The sequence below is a fragment of the Apteryx rowi genome, unplaced genomic scaffold (assembly GCF_003343035.1).
Source record: "Apteryx rowi isolate R43461 unplaced genomic scaffold, aptRow1 scaffold_643, whole genome shotgun sequence".
Taxonomy (NCBI): domain Eukaryota; kingdom Metazoa; phylum Chordata; class Aves; order Apterygiformes; family Apterygidae; genus Apteryx; species Apteryx rowi.
The window spans coordinates 331,351-352,655 of record NW_020450920.1 but is presented as its reverse complement, the minus strand read 5'-3'; the positions used below and the strand labels follow the sequence as shown (position 1 = coordinate 352,655).

Below are 21,305 nucleotides of genomic sequence, written 5' to 3'. Positions count from 1 at the left end.
TGTTCCAATGATAAGGAGAATGCCAAGAAAGTTCCTGAAAACAACTAACTAGTTCTCTTGCATGACAGACAAAACACTTAAACAAAAATCTTTTTATTCCCTCAGATAGTAGTAGGCAGGCAAAACACTTGGCTTCTAAAGGAATACTTCATATTCTACTCAGTCACCTCTGGGTAATGTTCAAATTAGGTTTGATGAGCTTTGCAGAAACCTGTCTTCAATACCAGAAGAACAGTTGCAACTGGAGAGCTGGAGATGAGCAAGGAGCCTTGCAGCAGCTCTCTTACCACCCCAGATTCAACTGATCACACTAAGAAATGTTTGCAAGTAGTTTCAGCCTGAAGTGAAACATAAATATATCCGAGATTCTCAAAGACAACCGCATGAAAGGCTTCCATCACAAGCATTAAAGAAAGTTAATAGAACATTGAATTCATAGAAATTGCCTTTATGGAAGTTTTATACATTGTCATTTTAGGTAAAGGTTGGGGGTGGGGGTTATTTAATCTTTCGTATCCTTAATACAAGTAGTTGTCTCCTTGCATGGCAGTGATAGCCAGAATAGGTCTGTTTTGTCTTTTCTTCTTTCCAATATATTGATATGAGCTTCAAACTTTGTAAGATTAATATCAAGCAGCGCCACTTGGGTCACCTCATTCTACACTTTCATTCTCTTAAAGTGAAAGAGCTACTTCAAAGGTAATATGGATGAACTACTTCAGTGTGTAATTAAATAATTAACTTCAACAACCCTTCAGTACTAATTAGCAAAATACATTAATGCGAAAAAGCCAGGATTTTCTTCCCATGGATTAAAAAAAGAAAGCAATCATGCACGTATATCCAGAGTAAAGGAACAGAAATGGAAATAATCATTTGGCACCAACATCAAGGAAACATTCAATTACTAAGTTGAGTTGTGATGCTTCAAATAATAGGCAAATTCTGTTCTCAAGCATGTTGACAGGAATCTCTGAACACACAGTAAATTCCTTCATCAACTTTTTTTTTTTTTTTTAATTCATCATACTTAAATCTCAAAATCTGAATTATCCATAGAAAAGTTTTAGTTTTATCTCGAGGTACTTCATTCAACCAAGACTTCTTAATTTCATTCTATTTTGCCTTTTGCTTCATGAAAAAAACTGAAAAAGATCACACTAAGGTTAACTTCATGCCAATAAAGTGAAATACTGTGATGCACTGTAACAGTCCAACTTTTACAAAACAACAGATTAGGTAAAATTATAGTTCATGTCCTGGGTAACTGAGAGAATCTGATGCAATCAGTAACCGACTAAGTTTTTCCAGCTTCATCTATCCTTAAGAGACTTCAGAAACTATAAATCTGGGAGTTACTGGCCTCACAAAACACAGGGCAGAGCACCCCAATAGCCACTGCCACATTTATCGATAAATGTGCATCCCTGTCCTCTACTCTGTATATATTAGCCACCCTTACTAAATCATCTGTTTTGAAATGCACGAAGAGAAGCAGCTTCCCTCAAACACAGCCCTTTGAATCATCTTTTCCAAAGACGTCCTTGTACTGACTGCTGCAAAAGCCTGACAGCAAACGATTTGCTCCTTTGCAATTCTGGTGAGAGACAATGAAGGCAAAGGCAACCTACATTTCACTTGGAGACCTGCCAAAGTTCAGTCTAAAGACTTCACCCTATCTTGGTAACTTCTGTGCAACTTTTGCTTCCTGAAATGTTCTTTTTTAATAAAGCCCTCAGTCACTTCCCTGGGTAGGAATGTTCTGCACAGGTCATGGTGCCCATTAAAAGAAAGGCACTACAAGGGCAGGACATACTTTACAGCTTATTCCCCACTGCTTGTTGGCCATAATGATACGATAGGTATTGGCACAGTAAGCCTTGTATTCTTAAAAGCGTCATGGGCCAAAAATATTTCTGAAATCTTTCCCCAACTTATCAGTTCTTCCATCATCTCCTCTAGTGGCAGTCATTTTCCTTCCTGACACAGTTAAGACCTTTCCCAGAGTCAAGGTCCTAAAAGGAAGCACACTTTATTCTGCGTTTAACTCTGATCATTATCAGCAAGATGATTCTGCTCGTACAGACCTCTTTCATCCAATGTTAATATGAATCTCAAGTTCTCTCCCTTCTATTTCGCCTTTTATGCAAAACTTACTTTGGTCTCCCTTTCCTCTCCAAACATCCTATACATCAAGGTTATTTCATGGACTCCAGACCTTGCCTATTTCTATTACATTGCTTCATCCTGTTACCCAATCACAACTAAAGAATTCTAATAAATCTGAAGAAGTGCTATTTTCCTTTTAAAGAAACAATGCCAGTTTAAAGCTAACAGCCTGTTCACTTGATCTCAAACACCTGACATTTCAACGAGTTTGGCTGCTCCTGAAATATGAGGTAGTAGTCCACAGTTATGGATTACACTTTTTTGTTGTTGTTGTTTTTTGTTTTAAATCCTGCAGTCCTGGTACAGTAGGCTATTCCAATGAAGCATTGCATATGTTATMCAACCGATCAGGATAGCCCTTTCTGAAGCCCCTTCAGGAACAAGCAGCATCAAGCTACTTGGCCTGGTTTTGCTCCATCTTTTATTCTTCTATACAGTGAAAAACAGTAGGTTTAAGGTGCATACCAATTTGTTTTGATAGCACTGAAATCAGTTCACCACTATCTCCAGTGCTAGTTTCAAAAGAACAAGCTCACATTTTTCTCATGTCTCACTGCAAGCTTATAGGATCATCCCATAGTAAGCACACAGCCAGCATTTTCTTCTTTCAGTACAACCTCTAGATCCTCCTTCACCAACACGGCTACAAAAGAAAAAAAAAAAAAAAAAAAAAAAAAAGGCCCAAACCCACACTCCGCAGCGGTTTGGCTAGTGGTGAGCTGAGCACTGTCACTCTTACTGATTGTCCTCTCAAAAGACATATTAAGTGAGTGCAGGCAGAGCTCCAGAACAAGTTCTGATGGCATGCTCGTCCAGTTCATCTCACAGACCAGAAGTGGTATATCACTGAAGGCACTGTCTGAAGTATACTGACTACAGACAATTTCAGCAAGTGATTCAACAGCAGCTTCAGAGACTTTGTCAAACTATCATCCACAAGCACTGCTTGGGTTAGGGATGAATAGTTCCTACATGGGTTCAACAAAATAGGACTGCAGTTTATGAACGTTGGCAAACCATTATTTTTTTCCTCAAGAGCCTTAGAAACAGCAGAAAGACAAAAATAGTACCAGTCTTTTATCTCAACAGTATGGAACCTAACGTATGTCATTAATAATATTCTTAAGTATGTCATTAAGAAGCTGTCTGGCTGAAGAGGTTCCTATCAGACATTTCATCTTGTGCAACTACTTTTGGGCTGAGAATCTCTCATCTATTGCATTATGCTCTCAATCTTTCAGTGAAGTAAAAATGGTGGAAAGTATTCGATTATCTGCTTCTCTGTCTCTGACTAGGTTCGCTTTTCCTTGCAATAATTCGCCTCACAGATTTGATTTATACAAGCTTCAGGTGTAAATATGTGTTCAGTAGGGCAGATTATTCACAGCAGAAGTGACATTTCAAGAAGGATACTGACAACAAAGGCCCCAGAAAGGAAAGAAAATAACAATGAGAATGACAATATGGTCTTCCATATTTGAAAGGTGCATTGGACTTCAGAAGACCAAGGTGGAAGATCATCTCAGATACTCAGCATTCCAACAAGAGTGACACAGCCAGGTAGAGAGACTCCAGCACTAATGAAGTATGATAGCAATTGACATTCACCTACATTGACAGATATTTAGTGTAAGAGCTAGCAAAGTCCTTTTGCTAAAATAGAAAAGTCAAGAGAAATATCCTCTTCTTGAGGCTACTGTTCTGAAAAGCTTAGCAAGTAATAATAAACATTTCAGGACAGCCTTTAAACAATAAATACATCCATTTTACACCTTATTTTACAAATAGTTTTCAGAGTTCATTAGTCATGCTAATTTATGTAAACTTGCTTAGAAATGTGCTAGTCTTAAACAAATGCAACTACACAGTTTCTAAACTGCAGTCAATAATTCAGATCAGCTGAAAATAAAGATGACAAAAGCAAAATTATCAATTAACAGAAGTATATCAGAAGACTACCAAAAGCTTATCAAATTTTAGAAATATATATTGACTATGCTTACTATATCAAAATATAAAGCTATAACAAGAAACGACGTTCTGCACTTACTTCTTTAGATTCTCTTCAAGCCTCTTCTCATATTCAGAGAATATCTCAATATATTGATTTACTTCAAAGACAAGTAAACAGCTCCCCCCAGAGCAGTCATCACTGCTATTCTATATATAAGAAATGACTTATGAACAGTGAGATTCCCACATGCAGCCAGCAAATTAATCTATATTACTCCTAAAACCCCGTAATTCACTGATCCACACATAAGACTTGGCCCAGTTTCTGAACTGGAGAAAACAGCACTAAAAATATTAAAAGTATTATATACTCCTTACCCCATCCAGAAGAGTATTTGCTAGATGGCTGCGAAGATCTTTACGAAATGGAAATTCCAGATTAGATACATGAAAAATTGAATTATCTCTATCAATCATATAAACTTCATTTTTGCCATCAATCAGCATCATGTACCTGTAAAGACAACGTTAAGACATTACACTTCCAGATATGTCCTCTAAATCTCTATTTTAATTTATATTAAATGTTAAAAAGCAGCCATGACAGATGTTATTAAAAAAAAGCATTAGAAAAAGAAGTTTTTACCATTAAAAGTTAGAAGTTTATACATTTTGCTTCATAAAAGCAGTGAATTTAATACAATGCAATTATCACCAAGGAAATATTTCATAGCTAATAGCTTAGAATATACATATAATGATGCCTGTGCATACAGATACAATGGTGCCTGAAAATCTAGTAAAAATAACACAGGTTTCAACACTGTAACAAAAACATGAAGCTAATTCAGTTAAATTCAGCTAAAAAGAGCTTTACTTCTGCTTTTTCTTTATTAAGCGGACCAGAACTTTAGCTGGTATAGATCTGCAGAGTTTCATCAAAAAGAAAAACCTTTTCCTAACTATCACTGGTTATTTACATTGCAATACTGCAAACTCTCAGCCAGCTATGGAGCCTCTTTCACTAAAACATTAACATACTTAGCTAAGGAAAATTCCTCCCTCAGTACATATAAAAAAACCAAAACCCCAAAGCTTACTACAAGCAACTTTTAAGCTTAGCTCAATTGCAAACATCTAAATTTTCAAAATACATGCAATTTGTTTATGTATTACAGCATCTCGGAGCTCAGGTTATGAATTTAGACCTTTCTGTGCTAAACCCACAAAAGACTCTTTAGCCCTATAGAGTTTACATTCTGTATTCAATAAAACCCAGTGAACAAGTTGAAAGACAAAATGTAAAAGAAAACAAGACACACTAATCATCATGATATGTGTAACACCTGAATTACCTTTGTAAAGTTTCTCTGATCTTTGCAATAAGAGTATTAAAATAGAGTTTCAGGAAGGACAGCAAGGTAGCTGAGCAAAAAAGTTCTTCTCAAACATGTGCAGCAGCCTAGGAGAACACATGTTCTCAGTAGAGGGAGGAAAAAAAACCCAAAACACTAAGATATTTTGGTGGAAACTAATAGCAAGGGCCAGATGCAAGAGTCAACATCTTGGCAATGAATGATAAGCAGGCCTGAAACTAAACATAGCAGCCTGAATCTGATACGGTAAAATAAGGTAGAAATTGCTGAGGAACTCAGAAAGCTGGCAAAGTAAAAAAGACCAGGAAAAGGCCTTTTCAGAACCACTAAATGGATAATGACAAGGCCTGACTGCAGTTAGTAAAACCAGTGAAAAGAATGCTATTAATACGCGTTATGTTACGAATGTTATGAAATTCCTATGAATTATGAATGTTATCAAACGTGATCCAATGGCAGCCTGAAAGGGCCTTTAGGCGCACAGACAGGAAAGATCATGCCTTAAAAGTGGTAGGAAAAAGGTCTACAAGAGAGAAACTTGACATGAAGACTCCAAAGGAAGTCTGAGTTTGGTCTCAGTCAAAATTGAGTTATGTCAGTATAACAAATTACCACCTGCCAGCTGAGCTGCTGTAACTGAATTTATGCCTGACCATGCCATAACCAACCACGTATGTGGCCTACAACAAAACTGAGAGCATTAGCTTAAGCTGAAGCTTCTTTCGCTGAGCCTGACATTTCACCTTGCATGCAGACATGCTAAAAGTACTAATATGGTAACACAGGTTCTACTGCCTAACGTCAAAATCACAGAAACCAGAAAAAGAAGAAAATAGGAGCACTATCAACTATCAAGATACTGCAGTGGTTCTAAAAGTTCACAACATTCAATGTTCTCAAATCGTCTCCAATATAAAAAGATAAGGGGCATAAACCTTCCCAGAGCAATTAACCCCTTTGGACTGCAGTACAGTTTTCTTTGACAGCACAGAATAGGGAAACACTTGGTTAAAAGTAAGCAATGACAGGAGTTTCACCATCCACATCAGGCTGTTTTGAAACAAAGAAAGCAGGTTTTGAAGACTAACTCAAAAAAAAAGAAAAAGAAAAAAGGCAAGACTTCTCACACTTGTAAAAAAAAGCCTTCAAATTTACTGATACTCTTGAACAGAAACCATATCTTTTATACTTTATCCACTTCTCCTTGAAAAGCCTTGGTTTTGCAGAAATAACAACTTAACAGTAGTCTTTTCTAAAATTCACCATTGCTCTCCCAAGTAATGCCCACAGAATTGCTGTTGTCCGAACAAAGCAGCAAGCGTTGCCCAGAAACGCGTCAGGCACATGGTCCACACAAGCAGCTCAGCTGACTTCTGCACAGATACTACCACTCAGTAAATCTGATTTACCAATCAGTTATCTGAATTTACCAATCGATAAATCTGATTACAGGAGCACAATTCCACCCATGCAGCTCAAATAAGTACTTTCTTTCAATATTATGACTACAATAATAATCCACTATAGATCAGCTTCACTAATGTTTCTCCACTTACGAGTATTTAGAGATGTTCAATATCAGTTGTACAAAAAGAAAGTCGATGTGTAAGAGCAGAAAGTGAATAGGAGATCTACTGGACCCCATTAAAAATAATTAAAGTCTTCAGGAGGGAAAAAGTAGACATTATATCAATGCAATATTAGGAAGGCTGCACATGAGATGCTTTATAAAAAAATAATTCAGTAGACATGTTCAACTATGTGACTTGACACCATTGCTTTAGAGGTGAGAATCTGCAGACAAAATTAACTCTTCAAAACACATAAATTTACTCAAAACTAAAACTGATCATAAAAAGTATGTTGCATTTTTTCTTAAAAATTAAAGAAACCATGGGGAGGGAAGGACAGATGCATAAGTGAGGGGGAAAATTACATGCATTAATTTATTGTTTTAAATAAAGCATAACTGGCTACCTCTGCAGTCCCATATTCATTACAGTTTTAAGGTGCATGTTTTCATTGCAATTTGCCTTACATACAAAATAGCTTCAGAAACAAGTTCTAATGCATCAAAAGAACTAGCAGTTACAAAAACAGTATTTGTATCATGATTAGAAATATGATACAAAATAAGATCTTATAACTGCTTTGAAAATAACCAAATTGTTAAAAGCTTTGGTTTTGGCCACCTGCAGTAACCACAGTTTCTGATGACATATGGAAGGCTTCAAAAAGCAACACTAACAACACTTTCTCTAGATCATTCACTCAGAAAATTTTTTTACAGAAATGTACTTAAAAATTGATAGCTGGATAGCTCAACAACAGTGCTAAGACTCCTTCTCCTTCAAACCACAGTGCTCATGTTGCATCTCTTCTTTCTCCATTTATCTCTTTCTTTTTTTTAATTATTTTTCTTTACACTGTATATTCTAAATGGCAGTAGCAACATCCACTTTTATGGATTGCATGCAAAAGATTTCAAATCGGAGATCACCAGGACTCACAATCAAAGAGAGAGCGAGAAAGATCATGCGCTTACTTGGCAGGGGGAAGGGGAAGAGATCTGGGTTTCAGGACAAGAAACTAGCCTAATGTAGACCCATTTGTCTTCAGTCTCATGACAATATCTTTGCCTAATTTAGAAGCTGCACAAGTTGTCCGCATGAGTAAGACAGGAGACAGACCCAGGTGCGCCTGTTCTGAAAGAGGTTTTTTGTTTTATCTTGTTTTTTAACTGAAAGACTGGACTCCCCTCCTCCCCCAAGATTTGATAAACTATTTTAATTTATAGATTTAATATATTCAGGCACAGCAAGGAAACACAGATATACACAAACCACATAAGTGTTTTACTTGCTGCAAACTAGAACTCAAAACCAATTAGGCAGATGGAAAAAAACCTTTTACATTATCTAAGCCATCACCTTGACATAAAACAGCCCCAAATTACATACTTATATACGGAAGTCTATCTTTAAACTGTCTCCCATAGCTACCTTTGAAAACACTTTTCTTCCAATCCATCTCACAATATTCATCTATATTCCCTCTTTGAATTTCTTTTTACTGAAAAGAGCTAAGCATATTCAATTCATATTTTGTTTTAGAACAAGGACTATATAAATAGTCCTTGAACTTGCATTCTCCCTCTACATTGTGCTAATTTAAATCATTATTACATATTCATTTCAATTATCAAAGTTTTCTCAAAACAGAAGAATCAAGTTATTTCAAACAGTAAGTACAAATTAGCAATACTGGCAAATCAGCTGGTAGTTTTGAGGGAAGGTTGTGCTACCTGTGTAAAAGTACAGATGACTAATTGCACATATACTTTATCCCAACCCAGTGAAAGGAAAAAAATAGCCCTGAAATTCTAACCAATAGACAGAGAACTGCTCTGTATAGTGAAAACCAAATCTCAAAAAAGCTTAAAAGCTTTAAAAAACTTAAAGTTTACATATCAGCTAGCAAAATGCATAAAGTTTAGCATAAAAGCTACAATTAGATATATCCCATATATCTGAATGGTTACTACCAGAAAGTATTAACCTTTCCTTAGGAAAATAATCAGCAAAAAGAAAAAATTAAAGAGATTTTTTTTAGATCATGATTTCTTGCTGCTGACGCCTTGTTCCATCTTAGCACTCAGAGCGGAAAGCACCATGGTGCTTTGCTTAAATAAACATTACTGCTGAGTGTAGTCATATGTTTCTGGATGTTTGAGTTTGTTTCCACACATCACTTTGTTATAACAAATTTTTACTGGCAATATGTGGAAACAAACTCAAACATCAACTTTGTATGCAATAATTTCAAGCTTTCAAACAGTACTAGCACACACACAGTATATGGCAGAGGCAAGTCTTTTTCCCCCAAAATAACATCTTAAACTTGCTTTCAGTTATCCCTCAAGGTCAAGATTACAGCTTAGGTTTTAGAAGGCACTATTATAATTCAGTAATTCAGAACAGCTTGTTACAGTTCGCTCACTCTCCTGCTATGCAACATAGTAAAATAAGCAGTAAGCCTGCCAAGTGAAAAGGTAGATTTAAAATATATATGCATTTTTAGGAACTTGTCACATTTTAGGTAACTCAGAATGATGCTAAAAGTAATCATTTGAACTTAAATCCAAATTTCTAATCAGAGAAAACAAGCTATAACTTCATCCATTTCCCTCTCAAATCTCTCTTGTGTCTCTAATTTGTCTGCTTGGATTTCCTAACACTTCAAATACTACAAACTCACGCAACAAGTGACCTATTCTATTGGCTAAAGCTGTAACGCATTCAGTGGCTGGGAAGTGAGTTTGATTTCTTTAACAAGCCGTTACGGAACATTAAGATAAAGACTATTGCAAGGCTAATTTAAGGAGTCAAACTCTTCAAGATGCATGATACACATTTAGCATGCTCAAGACCAGATTTTTTTATTTTATTTTTTTTTTTAAACCAACAGTATTTATTTATTTAGTCCACACATGCATTCAATACACTGAAGCGTCCTTATTAAGGCTGAAAAACTTTGGGACAGGGACCCAGTCACCTCAAGTTCTTATTTCATAGCATATAAGTTATGCCTCTTTCTCCAAATACTCATCCATAGTTATATTTGACTTTTTAGCCCTCTGAACCAATGCATGCCACAAGTTTTCTTGGTTCCTTTGATTTTTAGAGTGCCACAACCACTGTGAGTATTTTTTTGAGTACAGCAGCTGGAAAAGACATAATGCAAACCATAAAATAATCTCACAAATGTCAAATAGGGGAATATTTCTCAGCTAGTTACCTCTTTCTTTATATCTACCTCACTCATAAGTAATTTGGCCAACAGAAAAGAAAATATCTTTGTTCAACAAACAACAATCAAAACAAGGGTAGATATTTCTTTAGGCCTCCATTAAAAATTACAAGAAATTTAAAAGGCTATCTAAAAAGTTTTGTTTCTTTAAAATTAAAGTTATGTTTTTAAAATAGCCAGACCACAAAGTTTTGTTTCACCATGATTATAAACAGCAGGATTTAAGAAAAGCATGGATAAACTAACTCAATTCAAATAAAATATCCATTGTTTATATAAAAACTCTGAAAGTGATCTGAAGTGTAAATTTGGTCAAGGATGGACAGACAACTCTCAGAAGTGTGCCATAAGCAGCTGATAATTGAAAATGCACAAGAACCCTAAGAGCTATGCAAACATGTCAAGGTTTTGGTTAAATTGAACTTATTAATTTATCAGACTTTTTTTTTTTTTAGTCAAAAACATAAGTTCACATGTTTGACGTTAGGCTTCAAGTTTTCTCCAGACTAAATTTTAGACTTTCTCAGAGTAATCTTGTAAATTGATCAGTAAATTTCTGAATATTATCTGAACATGCCCTGACAGGATATATTTGAAGACGTTAATTAAGATATCAGCAGCATAAGCACTTACACCAGACTAGGGAGTGAGCTTCTGTGGACAACACCACATGTGCAAAAAAAGAAGAATAGCAATTTCTCATATAAATTCAGTAGGAACTAAAACAGCATATAGGAGCTTAACTGTCATGCTTTGTACTGCATACTGTGAACTATACGTGCTACTACAGCTGTACATTTATTACTAATTACCTCTATTGTGCAAGCACCCAAAAGCTCCAATTAGTAACGAGGCCCCATTGTATTAGATTCCCTGTAAGTACACAAGATGACATGGTCCCTGTATCTGACAGCACAATCTGAATTGAAAAAAAGACAAGTGCATAAAACAGCAAGACTGGAGCAGCAATACAAGAGTAATAACAAAACTGCACAATTACCTTTGTTAATTATACATAAAGCTGGAGAACCGTCCTTGAACGACAAACAGCAGCTCTGCAAACTGCCAGCAAGCCATTACAGACCCCCTGATACTCATCGCAACAAAAGTTCTGACGAGGACTTAAAGAAGAAAGGGTTGCACCGTCTACACAGATTAATCTCACAAGCAGATAAAACACCTGCAGTTATAGCAATGGTGTAACCTAAAGTTCCATTCGAAGCTACTTCTCCTTCACTTCTGGTCCTGAGGCAAGGTGCATTACTCATTCTAATTGGACATCAGCATTAACAAGATAATTCAGGAAACAGGATGAAAGTTTCATTAAGAAAAAGTTACAGCTCTTGGCATTAGACAAGCAGATCTCCAAATCATTCACCAGAGTATTAATTACTTTCATCTTGAAACTTTAAAAAATTTCAGCAACCAAACATCATTTTGAAAAGTTTCAGTCTCCTCCTCAAAAGTCAATTATTTTTAGCATGTCCAAGGTAACTGGTTCAGATGCACAAGTTTGTTTGCTTCCTCATATATCCTGTAGCTGTTCACACAGTGCATACTATTTGGACACAAAACATACATGTTAGAAAAATGATTTTATGTTGTGGGGGTTTGGGGGGGGTGTTCGTTTTTTGTTTTGGTTTGGTTTTTTTACAATTTCAAGGCTGACTCAAGCTATAGTGAAAATGATAAATTAAAAGCTCAAGTTTCTCCCTTCTATGAATGTTTAGTATTTTTCATCATTAAATTTAAAAGAGAATTTCAGAGAAATATAATTTAAGGCAAAATCAGGCATACTGTTTATGTCTCCCTCAACCTAAAGTCATTCAGCAAGTCAGCAACAGAATCATATYGCCCAGACTCCAAATGCAGTCCTGCATCCCCTAGAGCATGCTGCCTCATTCCTCCTTCCCAGCTTACTAGCACTGATAAAGCTGGCTTTGAAAATCCTCCTCAGCACAGTGCCTAACAGTTTGCAGAGCAATTGTCAGAAACATTTATGGTGAATTGGTCTCCTACAAGTTCACAAAGTTTTGCCACTGACTTCATCTTATGATGTGCATTACTTATGTTTAACTTACTTCCCTCATTCACAATCCTAGCAACTACTCTACCGTAAGATCACATCTGTTTATTTTGTACTTTTTATGGCTTTTATAACCTTAGGTATAATTACATATATATATACATATATATATATATATATATAGCACAGCTTCCTCAAACTTTGAGAACTCATCTTCTGAGTTTAAGTTCGATATAAAATGAAATTTCTGAAATCTACAAATAGTGTTTGGATTAGAAATAATTTTTAAAGGAGGCTTAAAAATTTAGGAGTTTTCTTTGTCCCACATTATTTCATTAGACAGGATATAAGAAAGAAAATTTATTATTATTATTTCAACAGGCTATCATTGTTGTGGCGCTTTTTAATACACTTGTGTCTATATCATCACATTAAAAGACAACAAAATGTAAGGAATTCTATCATTAACTCTCAGTGCAAAATACGTGATAGTTCTTCATTCCCATTACACAGGCTGGAATTCAGTTTTGTGAAAGCTCTGCCATTCCATACAAATAAGCATTGCCCATTTCAGAATAGCAATTAGTATCACTAATACGTTTGTTGATAGAGAGGCAACAGTGAAATCTTGTTGTAGATATCAGTTTTAACTTCTTAATTTCCTTTAATGACTGGCAATATTTCAAAATCATAAACATGTAGCCAAACCTTAGATCCATCCCCCAGGGTGGGTTCAAGTCACTTCACCACTTCACTTTGGACCCTGCCACTTCTTTCAGGCAAGACATCAGCTTCTGGCCAGAAGCATCAAATGGGGTGGAAAGGCCCACAAGAAAGCAAATTAATTACTCACTGCCCTCTATCCACTGACACTAGAGAGTATCTATCAGTGCCACTAAAGGACTTTCAGTTCCATGTCCTGGCCTGAATCCAGACTGTGCTGGGTCTAGAGTAACAGTTTAGATTAGATGAGTGTGAAGTTGGCCTGTGGCAGATGGAGCAATACACCCTAAAGTCCTGATAAATAGGAAAGGCTCAGCTTGCTTTCTTCTCTTACATTAATTGCTGCTGGCAATGGCCACCACTTCATACTATGTCTCCTAAAGGTTAACAAAATCGGGATACAGGGCCACTAACATGGGAAATTATGTGGAGATTAATAATATTATTTTCACTGTGTAAACAAAAGGCAAACACTATATTTTTAATAGCCTACCAACAGCTATGTCACAAATATAATTTTCAAAGTTATAAACACATTTTCATTTGTACAAGCAAATAACACATCAAATAGCATGAAATACAGTTGCACATAAACACTTTTGTAGAATTACATATTTGACTTGGTCATCCAAATTCTGAAAAAAAAACAAGCCCTTGGAATTTAGCCCACTCTGAAAATACCAACACTTCATATTTCTCTCACTTGCTTCTAGGTCAAATTCTGCCATCAACACTCCCTCCGCTATTTTAACCTAAAAATTAACTAGATTCTGACTGGCAGTCATTTCCAATTAACAGCCTCCAGCACCAATATTTCTTATTCATGACCTTGCATTTTCTACAACTAAATTCCCTTCCAATTTTATTATTTCACTCTTCATTGTCTTCCAGTCTTTGTACTGACTTGTCTCCTTTCTTTGCTCATCAGAACATACTTGTTTGCTGTTTCAAAATCCTTAACAACCACCTACCTGGCTGCTCAGACAACTGATCCGAACATCTAACACTCAGGAATTTCCATTACGGCTTTCTAAATACTTTCTTCCAAAGCCATATGTTGATATTTTCTCTCAGTCCATTCTCTATCTACCTTACAATTCTAGCAGTAATCTTCATTAGCTTCAATCTCTACAATAATCTAAAGAACATCAAAATTTTACTGAAGTCTAGATGCATAAGATCTACCGTTATTCCTTTGCCAAAAAAAGTATTATTTCCACTTTACAGGTATACAAATTACAAACTATTTGAACTCGGAAGAAATTTCATTCCTCTTCTGTACTGAAACTTTTGTGTTCCTCAGTCCTAACTCCATTAGCTAGTTCCCTTAATTTATCCAAATCTGCCATTTTCGAAAGGGGAAACCTTTATTGATCCATTTTTACCTCACATTACAATCAAAATGCTTTAAATTTAAAGAAGAACCTTTCATCAATGAATCAAACTGATCTTCTACAGGCAAGATTTGATTTTTTGTTTGTTTTCCTCAATATTAAAATAGCATGTTGCTAGGCCACTATTTAGTAAATAAATGTATCTGCTATTATTTCCAGAAGCACCTGGATTTGTCACTGCAACCAATCAATTTCTCCTCCAATCAATCCCCAGAAAGAGAGAGTGGAATTCAGCTTCTGATTAAGTTTTCTAATTGTAAGGTGTCTATTTTAGGGAGAAATGAACAGCTCCCTAGGCTTCACTGACTGGGTTGACTAAACTCCTATTACGTCTGTAGAAATCTAGACACACAACTAGCACTATTGAAATGGGCTCATGACAATTCTAATGAAGCTGCATTCAGCAGTAACTCAGAAGTTTGTCTTAACAATCCTATAGTGATTAAAAAATTTTTTTCTAACCTTCAGTTACCAAGAAAATAAAATGTTATTCTTCAAATTTTATTTGCCTCTTCCCTAAACAATAAATGCTTTTCAACACTTGTGTTCCAGTCAAAAAAAGTTATCCTACCATATCTGCTATCCCAATGCCTAAGTTCATGAAATATATTCCAATATAATTCATGTTCTGAATCACTTGTTCAAGCGACTCCRACTTGCCATCCTGGCTTGATACTAGCATAGAAAATTTTCATTTTTTTTCTTGTTGAYTACATCCTATATCACAATGAAAAGGCTATGCTTAATTTCAATATCATATCATTCATCAATTCCATTTGCATATTTAATATCTTAGAACTTCCTTTTCACAAAACTCTTTAAGGTGGTATTCCCTGCAAATATACACCTTGTATAAGTTCCCACTATAGGATAAAGGACACCCCACAGCTCATGCAGATGATCAGTCTTCATTATCTGTAATATTCATCAGTCTCCTACACCGTTGTGTCACTCAACATCATATTCTTTTTCTTATTCTTGCCTGCCACCACTCTCCATTCCCAACTCTGACAGGGTTTCCCTTTTCATTTGCTTCCCTTGACAGCTCAAGGTCCAAAGATTTTTTTGTGACTATCACAACCCTAAAAGTCACAAAAGCAAAGCAGTGAATCTGCAGATGACAACACATACTCCAGAAATCTTCAGAACGCCCCAACCTGCAATAAYGAACAATGTAAGTTTCAATATCTAAAAAGTACCAAGGCTCAGGCAGGAAGAGGTATGGAAGACCGCACGCGCACACACACACACACCCCCACGCATGCACACCCCCCTTACAATGTTCTAACTTAACTCTGCTGGCTGAGAAAGCAGATAGAGCAGCTACTTTACAGAGGTCAGTGAGAGCACTTAAGCGCAGCTGCAGTCAAAAAAAAAAAAAAAAGCAAACAAGTCATTAGGTCACATAACTAATAGGGTGGTGCATAATAACAAAACAATGTTGCACCACTATACAACTTACTGGCATACCCTCACCTGGGATACTATGTGCACCCCACATTAATAGGGAAACCAAGTTTTGAATGAGAGATAATGATAATGCTATGGAGCATGAAAAAACTCATGCATAGCTAGTGTAGAAACCGGCACTGCTTTTCTCAATATAGTATCATAGTTTAGACTTAGTTCAAAGTTTTGTTTTTCCTGTTTTATAAATCAAGACTAAAGATGTATTTAATTAATTTAACAGATGGCAAATTCAAAACCAATGTACAACTATTTTCTATATAATGTATTATTAGACTGYGCAATTCTGCAACAGAGTTGGTAAAAACAAGAATTTGGCGAGGTTAAAAAAAAGACTATCCAGTTACAGTGTATCCAGATTCTTGACAGTCATCCATGGTTTTAATTAAGTTAGAGTGCTGCTGAGTTTTTTGTTTCTTTCTTAAARGATATTAAATCTTATGGGTTAAAATTAAAGCCATCTTGTTATTCATGATTTGACCTACAACAAACAGTACATTTATCTATAACTAATATATACTGGAGGGTTCTTAGAGTTCATTATAAAGCATCTGATGTTCAAAACAAAGGAAGAACTAACTAGACAGGATGTGATCCAGATACATAATTTGTGTACTATCAGATTTTTTTAATAGATTCACTTTGTGTTACCCAAATTTTAATGATGCTAAGTGGCCAGCTACATATTAAAGTAGATTTCCATAGTCCAAGGAGAAACACTATCAGAAAACAACTGCCCCAAAAAAAGTTTCCTTAAGTCTTCTAAAATTACCCTCTCAATTCTTATTCAATGTAAATGTTCTGATTACTTCTTTGAAAAGCTAATCATGTGTTCCATCAATCTGGTGTCTCAAAATGGAATGAATTACTGGATTCTCTTACCAAAAATAAATTTTAATATTTATTGTAAATATTCAGCTTCAAGCTTTCTTGAACTTTGCTTGGCTACAACCCTCCTCCACAAATTTTAGTCTGAAAATATCTTGTAAATTTAGACAGAAATTCATGCCTGAAGCAAAGGGCTCAAAAATGCAAAGAAGGTGCTATGCAGAGGTATACTAATAGCATAAATGAATTTAGCTTCAGACAAGTAGCTCCTTCTCCAACAAGAGAATCGTGAAGGTCCATAACATAACAGTCAAGAAAAGGGGTATCACAACATCAAAAATGCAGGTACCCTTAACTTTGAAATGATCAATGCCAGAATGTATGCTAGATCTATTCAGTCTACATATATGGCACAAGCCACAGAAGAGTACAACTGTCACTTGTGCTCACAGGTTGGAAGAGCAGTTGCAAGTGAAAAGTGCTGCCCTAAATATTTATGTAGTTCTACTTTACAGACTGAATTAAGACTGAATAAGCTCATTCTTCTCTGAAAAAGCTTAATAAGTTATCCTTCATGAATGTGGCCATAGTCCCCCCCAAGAGAACCAGCAGCCCAGGACACAGTGTTCCATTCTCAAAAATGGTCTATGAGAAAGGAAAAAGGGGAAAAGAAAAAAAAAGTAATCATTGATGCACATAGCTTGAACATCAGGTACACATGCAGGCACACCATTTATCTTGATCTAATTAGAACTTTTTAGGACTACAGTTGAATACTCTAAGATTAGTATTCATAACACAAACTACTTAATCAGCATTTTAATACATTAAATCTTTATAAATAATCAAAAGAGCCTGCTTAGCAGACAATCTGTCCAAATATTCAAACAATTTTATATGAATAATTAGTTAAGTAGTACTTTTCAAAAGGCTTGAGTTACCCTTCAGAATTATGCAGCACCAAGTCTGGTATTTCACAAATACAAAAACACATGCTCTTCTATGGCATGCTATCATACCAACAGCACTCCTTAACCACCAAGGAAAGCAACACCAAACCAACAATTTTCTTCTATCATTTCATTTTATTTTTACCACCCTAGAGTCTTGACTCTGTCGTAGGCACATATAAATGAAAAAAACCACAAACCATCTAGAGTAAGAACACACCTTCTTTGGCCATTCAAGTTGATCTGAATCCAAATTGGGGATGATATATCCTGTCATACATATTTATTCATTTCTCTACATCAATTCAAAGACTTAAAAGACAGACGCCAGAGGAGAGAAAAGAAGCAAAGTAATATAGATGTGCCTTCATAATAAATAAATAAATAAAAACACCCACCTACTCTAAATGCAGGTAAAAAACAATTTCAGAAGCATCATCTACCACAACAGTCGTGAAACTAATACCCCAGCCTATAATATACATCTCTATTTTAAAGCACAGTACTTCCTTGTGGGAACTTCTTAGGACCAACAGTAATTATATACAGTAGTTACAGACATCAGTCTTTCACCTTATGACACACTGCACTGCCTCATTTGACCTACAGTCTTTCAATTAAGAAAGACTTTTCCTCGTTCATAATTAATATAGTCAACAAACAAAACTAATGAGTGATCTGGTTACTCCCTGAGCCTGACTACGAAAAAACACTGACAAATCCTATTCTGCTGCAAGATCACCAGAAAGTCTAGGTCTGCTCTCATTCCCTGTAGAACACACAGGAGAGGAGAAAAGGACATGTCCTATCAGGTGGAGATGATGAAGGCAACCTTGTGCTGGAGATTCTTTACCTTGAGACAGTGGACACAAACTTAATGTGCTGAGAGTGCCCTTAATTTTACGTCAAATTATCAGTCTTGCCTCAAATTATCAAAGGTTTTGGGGTGGGTTTTTTTTTTTCCTCGCTCTTAAATAAAAACTCAAGTAAGGATGCAATATTCCTGGTTCCTATCACTCTAGGAAACAGGCTGATCTCAAACAAATCTTGTAATCATAAGGTTATTGTCCAACACATAAGGGATAACTAATAAGATGCAGAATGAGCGAAAACTCAAATACCTCAGCTACCAAAAAGAGAGAGCATCTTTCTGCTCCCAAAATATATCTTGCCTGTTTCTTCCTCCCATCTTCTCTTCCACGCCTACCTAAATACACTATATAAAACCATGGATCGGGTAACTGCTTTTTCAGAAAATGAAAAATTATTTGAGTGCTGCAACATCTATGAACTGCTCTTTTCAGCAATCACTAGAAAAGGCAGTTTATATAGTTTTCTCTTCTCAAAAAGCATAAGTCAAGCAGGTGCAAGTTTTGAAAGAAAAAAAAAAGCATCACTTTATAATCTAGAATCCAGTAAAAAGCTAAACTATTCTCATCTTTAGAACTGACATATGTGACCCTTATATACTTTAGCAGAAGCTTAACATTATATCATCATCTCGAACTTCAGAGCTAAACTGCAGGTGCTCCACAACTGATTAGTATTATAGCCTTAAAAGCTATTTATAGCTTTTACACTAGATTGGAGGGATAAAAAAGCTTTATTACAACTATTTCAATAAATTCTACAACTTCATTTTTCTAGACAGAATAGATGCTACCTCCAAATTAAATATATTCTTCAAAATAAATTCAGTAAAGTAAATCCTCTGTGGATTCCAGATTCATCCTAAACCAAGGTTCCTCCAACTGTGGAAGCAGAACTACAGAACTAGTTTAAAAACGTGCAAGTTTGTTTCCTCTTGAACAACACCGTCTAGTAGTTAAAAGTGAGGACCATACTAGGGACCATGCCATGTAAACAAAAAGTACTTCCTGAAGACCTGAAATTGTAGGATACAACAAGGTGGTGCAGATTTAGGAATAAGAAAACTGCAACACTTACTTTATCCTTTTAACTAAGGTTTCTGTTTCACATCTTCTCTTTAAAAGACATCCTATTTTGACACAGTTTCATAGGAAGAACAGAAAAACCCTTACAACTACTACTTTGAGATATTCAGTGAAAATAATAATCAGCATTTGAACAGCAACTGTCCTACACACACATGAACAAAGTGTATAATTAGCACTCAGCAACTGAGGCTTTGCACATCGCTCAGTTATATAAGCTTGTGCTTTGAATAAAGCTTATTTAGCTTGAAATCCAATCACTTGAGTTAAAGTCCAGTTGTTCACAAAACCTGTCACTSCTATAATAAAAGCATTTGTTTCTGAAAAGTCTATTCAATACATGTTCAAACCCAAACCCCTGAACACCTGTCCTTTAAAATTTCAGACCATAATAACGTGCCCCAATAGAGTAAGAGATACACAGCATTACCAACTGACAGTGCACAAAGCTGGTAAATATTTAAAGTGTATTTTTTAAGATGGGAGTGGGGGGAGGGAGAAGGACAAAGAGAAAGGAAGGGAAAGTGTGGTTTAAAGGTTAAAAGTGCCCAGATGAGGCTAGTGTGGGGTCTTCCCCCTGTCATATCATTATGGGGCAAACACTCCTTCCTGACACCAAAACTGGCAACATGTACAACCCTGAGCACGACTACATAACAAGACACCCAAAAAGCAATACATAATTCACTAATACATTATCCATCTAGGGCCAGAAATGAGGCCCCCAGAAAGGTGAAATCCATACCTGAGAAAAGCTCTGCTGATAAACATTTTTCAGTGACAAATGGTCCTAAACCATCTTGTTAGCACCATGACCAAAGCCATCTGTCAAATCTCAAAGCCCTACATCTTTGTCCTCCTCCTCTAAAACAGGCAAGAATCCACTAACAATTGTGTAAGACTCCACTTCAAACATTTTCCACTCCCTGGCATAAACTTCTGTGTCCACAAGAATCTGGTCATTTGTACCAATCTGAAGATTAATCTATGGCTTCTTTCTCATTCCCAGAGTCTCATTCAAGCTTAACTCCATAGTAATACCTTTGTTCCCAGGAGACAATCTTTCTGTTCTCTAGATCTGCTTTCATGACAAGCCTGTCTCTTGCTCTTAGTAATGAGTTCTCAACTGCATAGATTTAGGGGGTTTTTTAATTGCATTAGTGCTACTCTCCAATATTCTCCATCCTCCTTTGTTCTAGCTATTATCCCAACTTCCTCTAACCTTCCCCTCTCTCTCAGGGATGGCAGTTTTTCATGAACCCACTTCATTCTCTCTTCTTTAATCCTTTGCAGACTGGCTACCTTTTTTCTTCCTTGCCACCTTATTTTAGGTTACCTTCTCTTACCTCTTGATTCCTAAAACAGCAAACCTCTTTCTCAGTTTTCTCCTTTTCTTGTAGAGTTGTTCTTTAGAAATGATCACRTATTTTCACAAGTTACTCTCCTCACAAGACACCTTTTCATAGTAAGGATCTGCAATTTCTCAATTATGCATGTAAACTTCAACTCATCATCTACAGGGTCATAGGACAGAAAAAAGTACATATTGTTCCATTTAAATTCAGGGGAAATCTTTAAGCCCTGTGTTTGTTATCTTTTAACAATATACATAAAAAGTTATCATAACATAACATAACAAGTAGACATCCTTCAAG

At 35.9% G+C, this 21,305-nt stretch overlaps 1 protein-coding gene across 4 annotated transcripts in view; it reads right to left on the bottom strand.

The window, feature by feature from the left end:
- The window catches only part of RNGTT (RNA guanylyltransferase and 5'-phosphatase), a 197,543-nt gene that overhangs the window by 137,934 nt on the left and 38,304 nt on the right, over positions 1 to 21,305 (bottom strand). For all 4 annotated transcript variants that reach the window (XM_026084500.1, XM_026084499.1, XM_026084501.1 and 1 more), the window contains one exon: positions 4,501 to 4,636. In XM_026084500.1, coding sequence (XP_025940285.1) covers positions 4,501 to 4,636 — 136 coding nt within the window. The remainder of the gene's footprint in view (positions 1 to 4,500; positions 4,637 to 21,305) is intronic.